The following is a 6,121-nucleotide window of genomic DNA, read 5'->3' on the forward strand; positions in this document are numbered from 1 at the left end:
TTTTTTTTTTTTTTCTTTATGGCCAGAATGGATGTAGTTAAAGGGAGCTTAAAGAGAAGACCACAGCAAGCAATTAGAAGGGGGAAGGGTTGACAGTTGATCGCCATGGTCCCTATATTCCATGGATCAGAGCAACTAAGAACATCAACCAACTGGGATATTTCTTAAGTTGTTGACATTGTACTAGAAGTCCTGCTTTGACGCATAACTCAGAATTTTCCCATCAGCACTGAATACAGTTGGCATCAAACTATAACAGGGATCTAGAAGAAAATGGGTCAATCAGTCAGAAAGCTGGGGCTTCCCCTACCTAACTGCTCAGGCCCACCCATCCTAGAAGCAAACTCAGCATTTCAGGTGTTTCAGGCTACTAAACCGTTTCGTAGGTGATATAGCAGTTTGGACAGTACAGCATTTGCTCTAAGACACCATTAGTTAAAAATGAAATTTTATTTTTAATATCACAAAGAAAGAAACAAAGCTTGATAAACTAATGCCATCAAGTATGTGAGAAACATGTGGTAAAATATGGCATAATAGTTCCCATCTTGGGTCATAGGGACAGAACAAAGGCAGCAGTTAATGCTACTTGGAGAGAGAGAGAGATGGCTTTAAAAGGCTGTGACATCTAGTCTGAGTCTAGAAAAATAGAATTTCTATTTTCCCATGCACAGTGATGGATTCAGTTTCCAGTTAAAAACAAAAGTTGCAAAGGTCCAGCGTTATTGCCCCAGACAGGTGAGTGTGAGTCAGTTCAGTGAAAGGTGATGTCTAAAGTTGCACAAGATTGTGGATATCAACAGGGAGACCAGGCCTTGATCAGAAAAAGTTTTCTTTTTCTTCAATTGCCAGAGAGCACATGCACTCACCAGAGACAGAGAACTAGAGAGACAGAAAGAGAGAGAGAAATGACCCTCAATAGAATAATGGTCATGTCACAATTCCGTCTCCATTCTGCCATTCTGTTGAGATTTTGAACATGCACACACATGTTTCTGGCATGTTTGTAAGCTGCCTAGGATTCCAATTGCAGTCAGTATGTGAGATGTTCGCTCAACCACTAGGCTGTGGAACTAACCCAATCATGAAGTGTTCTATGAGCCATGGTTTATGTCAACTTAACAGGATGTCCCTGAAAGGAAGGACGTCTTGTGATGTGGTTAGATTTGCTTCTCCCAAGAGCAATCTTCACAATACAGTGGTATGGCTCACAGATTGGAAGGAGAAGGAATTACACTGTAATTAAATAGTCAACACCCAAATAAGGAACAATAGCCTACAAATAAGGAGTTCATAGGTTACAATAATAGCTCAGTGACCGTACATTGAATTTACTAATTTAATGTGGCAATAATTGCCTGGAATTCACAGAAATTTGAGTTTGAGACAAAAATTTGGGAATCATTGTCACATAAATAGCAGTTGGGATTGGAAAATGAATGTTAGCACTGCACAGAGGCAGAGCATAGAGGGAAAACCTGTCCCTGAGCTTCGGCTCTTCAAAGACAGAACAAGTAACACTTTAGAAGTCATTTCAGTCTAAGAGGTCAGAAGAAAACAAGGGGAGAAGCTTACAGAAGCCAAAGAAAAAGAATTCTGAAAGAAAAAATATTGATTGGTGAAATGATACAAACTAATCAAATATGATTTGGAATGAATGTATTTCTTAGATTCAGAAATTATGAAAACTCAGGTATATAGTGTCAACCATTTCACGTTCCTGTGAACAACTGACCAGGATTTTTCTGTCCTATCACAAGGCTGCGTAGACATTGGGAATTACCTTGTCTACTGTCTTATTTGTCCCTCACCTTTTCTCTAAGAGAGGGGCTGGTTGCATGGTAGCCAGAGAGCGTCCCTTGAGCAGGTGAGAGCAGATGTCTGTTGCCTCACATGATTCACTGTCTCTCCTTGGAGAAACAAGCCATTTAATAGTCCCCTTCTTAGAGTACAACTATTTCCCGTATAACCCCACCACCTGTCTCTTACAAAGGTGTTTTCATAGCCCCTTTCAGCAAGTAAACTAATACCGTGGCCTCAATTTTGCTCTGAGCATGATTTTTCCTAGAATTATCTTCTCCTTTGCCAGAAAGGAAGTGAAAAGGCCCTCAATTGTCCAAAAGCTTGATTTAGTATTGGACAGCTAGTGTTTTTCTGATTGCTGTTGATTTTTATTGGTTCCTCTGAGTATCTTGGAGAGTCTCTGCATAACATATGAAACCAATTTGTCCACCAGTATGGCCGTTTGGAAATCTTACTAGCTTTCACCAGTGGAAACATTGTAGTTAACCCTGACTTTTCAGTCTTTATTCCTGATCCACTTCCCCTACTTACCTTGACCCTTCTGGTTATAGCTGCCCAATTCTATCCAACCTCTTCTGTATTCTCCTGACCCAGTAAATAATCTTACTTCTGAATCACGCTTCTGACCCATACACTTTCATAAATGTATGCTTTCTTTTTTTGGTCACAAAGTTAAAATTTTAGAAGATATAATGTTCTTTTAAAAAGTCCTCACCATTGAAAGAGTAACCTTTATTATATACAAGATTAAAGAGAAGAAAAAAAATTTATGAATGGAAAAAGGCATTTATAGCACCCCAACCTTTTAATATTTTGTTAAAATTAATTTTTTATTTTATTTCCAGTAAGAAACTTTAAAATTTTTTGACACGCATATGTTTTTTATGTCATGATTTGTTTACTAATGGACATATTTTATAGTAAAAATGTTCATAAATAAATATAAACAAAATTAGGCGAGATTTCATTTCTATAGCAATATCTCAATATCTGAATAAATTTAGAATGCATTATAATTTTCAAGCCCCTGTTATGCACATCGTCTTTTGAGCCATCTTATTTTATTTATTGAATGTTTAATCATAGCCAACTAACCATTGTAAATATTGTTAGAGTTGGTTGTAAGAAATAAATTTGCTGGGACCAGCAGACGGTATAATGGTTACATCACTGGACTCCCTCCCATGCAGTCGATCGCAATTTAAGTCCTGGACCCAGTGGCTTAAACTCAAGTGGGGCATGTGTGTGTGTGTGTGTGCCAAGATCCCCAGAGGAGAATGGAGGAGAAGGGATTGCGGTGTGACCATCCCCTCTGGGGGGTGACTTCTTGCTTTCTGTCTCTCTGTCTCTCTCTGTCCTTCTGGCGAGCACACACGCCCTATGGCAAAAACCTCTCCAAAAAAAGAAAGAAATTTGCTATAGATGATACTCAGAAAACTATTTCTATTTTTCTTCTTTGACTTTCTAAACACAACTTTTTCTAATCTAGTACATAATAGTTACTAAAATATATAATATTTACAAAAGTATTATTTTACATTTTATCATAAAAGAATAGAAATCCTTGTGATTATTCACTGTAACTCATCCAGTTATAATACATTATGTATCAATACAGAATTTAGAAGATGGAGAAATGTTTAAATTTGCTGGGAGTTTAAGTCTGTATCTGTTTGTATAAATTTTACTGCTTTAAACTTTTGATCTCTACTCACAGTAAAGTGTGAAAATAATTCCAAAGGTGATTAAACAATCTGTCAGCCATTTCCCCTTTAGCTTTGGCTGTAGTCAGAGATTTTCTGCCCTTCAGACTAGACCAAGCATTACAGTCCAGAGGAGCTTCTGAAGCACAGTGCCTACTCTCTGATGTGTACACTCTAGGAAGTATTTCCATAACTTTTAGCTTTTAATATAATCTAATTTGATCATCTCCAGTTCTAATCATCTTTCAAATATCTAGCTCCAAAGTCAAATTGATCCATCTCAATGAATCACCCGTTGTTAGCAGAAATAAACTCTACCCCAAAAAACAATTTTTACAAGTTTTCTTCTAGAATATTTAGTATGTGTACTATAGATTTTTCCTGAAAGGCCTATGATGGCTGAAATCCTGAGTCAAAATATCCTATTATGGCTGAACTACTAAGCCAAAATAGCTGCTATTGAAAAATGATAAAATGCCCCATGTTGTCTTAAGTAAATTATAAATGCCTCCAATACACAAATAACGTGAACTTCGAAAATGGGAAATATTTGCGTACCTAATCAGTCCTTTTTGTAAGTAAGTGACAGGATTAAACATCACTGTTCTACGTTTGTGGTGTGACGTATTCATTTTGTTCCAAGATATTTTACCATTTGTGTGACTCTGGAGTTTGTAAACATGCCATAATATTTGGTGATTGCATAATGATGATTTCACGGTTCCAGCTTAGTAGAAAGGTGGCTAGACAGAGCAGCAAAATCGATTTCTCGTTTACCTTTGTAGAAAGAGAAAAGGAAATTGAATGCAAAATTTACATTAAGACCATATTAGAATTAGAACACAACAATCTGTTACACATGAAGTGAAAACCAGGTGTAGCCAAGCGTTAGCTCTTGTGAGATGATGTGCAGCCAACGGGTTAAGTTCAGAAAGCCCTTTGTTTAACCCATGCCTTGTTTTATTGCCCACAGTGTTCCAAATGCATATGACCTGACACTATCTCTTATTGTCTCCTCTTGCCAAAGGTACTCAGAGGCAGGACTGTCCCTAGGCAAAATCGTGAAGTAGGTGAAACTTGTATTCATTCCCTACCCTTTTTCAATAATACCACCTTAGATTCTCTCCACCTCCCTGTCCCCAGGTACCTGTTCCAGTTGCTCATTGCTCTGGATATACCTTCTGTTTTCCAGGGCATTCATGCTGTCTCCTGTTGCCCAAATCCCTATTTGGTTGTATGATTTCCTTGCTCAGAAATGTTAAGGGGCTCCCCAAGAGGAGCTGGGCAATCAAGATTCTCCTCCTGACCTTTTGAGCCTTATTTCCTGCTACTTCCCTCCACGTGTTCTACTGCAAGTGGTTCACCTACCATACCATTTTTATTTACACACAGTTTTCATTCCTTTTGCCTAAGCTGGCCATCACTTTTCATCACCATCTCTGGAAATCCTACTCATCTTCCACAGTTCCACTCAGCTGCACCTTCACTACATGCCTTACCTAATCATCCCAGCCTCTCTCCTCCACACCTCATCCATACTACTCATATGGCACTTAACACATATTGCTTTGTATTATAATATTTATGTATGTGTCTTGTCTCCAGGCACTGTGCTGGGCGCTTTACAAACGTAATCTCTTTTAAATTTCACAACAATCCAATGAGGTAGGTATTATTACACCATTTAACAGTTGAGGAAACTGAGGCTCAAAGAGGTTAAATAATTTGCCCAAGGTCACACTGCTAGAAAGCATCAGAGCTAGGACTTGAACCTAGTCTGACTCTAAAACCTAAATTCTTTTTTTTTTTTTTTTTTTTTTTTTGTCTATGCCATATTGCCCTTTACTCAGTTATTTTCATTTTCTGGAAAGTAGGATGGGGTCAATTGAGATAGAGGAAAGGGGTAACTTAGATTTTCTGGTTAACAAATAGGTAGTTAACAAAAAGATAGAGTTTGTTGGTAATTACTGGATTCTTAGCAAACACTGATTGATTAACTAAAATTCATAAATAATTCAAGTAAAATGTGAAAAATAATTTTTACCTAAAATTGTTAGAACAAATAAACATGGCATAGGAAGAGAATGCTTACGACAGTATATAATTTTAAAAGGGCTAGATAACATTAATCTCTCTTTAAGCACTATTGAAAAATAAATATAGGGGAAAGATATCAATGTGGATTTGACTAGAGAAGTCTTTCTATAAGTACCCACGATGTAAGCAACTTGGAGTAGTGATTAGGTGGAAGATAGGATTATCACTCTAAATCTCTTGTGAAGAGTATCTCTACTGAATGGCCTACCTTTTTCATTCTGCCATGGGTGTGCCATCTTGGATAAGCTGGAGAGAGAAGCTTAAAATGCCTAAGAAGGAACTCTCGTTCCAACTGAACAGCTTCTACAACTGCCCTCTCTAATACCCAGGGCCATAGAGTTTCCTCTCAGCCTTGCACAGCTCCATTCTTGGAAGGGGTCAGCTTAAAATCATCCTCCTGCCAGTCACGTGAATGAAGCCCCATTCCTGAGAAGAATTCTACTTTGGATCTCTATGTATTTTGACAGTACTACCGTTTTGCCTCTCTCAAGGCAAAGCCAAAATACATTTCTTCATTC

The 6,121-nt window shown here is 37.8% G+C and overlaps 1 protein-coding gene across 6 annotated transcripts in view; it reads left to right on the top strand.

The window, feature by feature from the left end:
• Positions 1 to 6,121, top strand: part of RBMS3 (RNA binding motif single stranded interacting protein 3) — a 638,647-nt gene that overhangs the window by 490,425 nt on the left and 142,101 nt on the right. For 4 of the 6 annotated variants that reach the window (XM_027775939.1, XM_027775941.1, XM_027775940.1 and 1 more), the window contains exon 7: positions 4,534 to 4,572. The exons of the other annotated variants lie outside the window; for them this stretch is intronic. In XM_027775939.1, the coding sequence (XP_027631740.1) occupies positions 4,534 to 4,572 (39 nt within the window). The remainder of the gene's footprint in view (positions 1 to 4,533; positions 4,573 to 6,121) is intronic. 6 annotated transcript variants of the gene reach the window in all.

This window comes from Tupaia chinensis, unplaced genomic scaffold, assembly GCF_000334495.1.
Source record: "Tupaia chinensis unplaced genomic scaffold, TupChi_1.0 Scaffold000617_1, whole genome shotgun sequence".
Taxonomy (NCBI): Eukaryota; Metazoa; Chordata; class Mammalia; order Scandentia; family Tupaiidae; genus Tupaia; species Tupaia belangeri.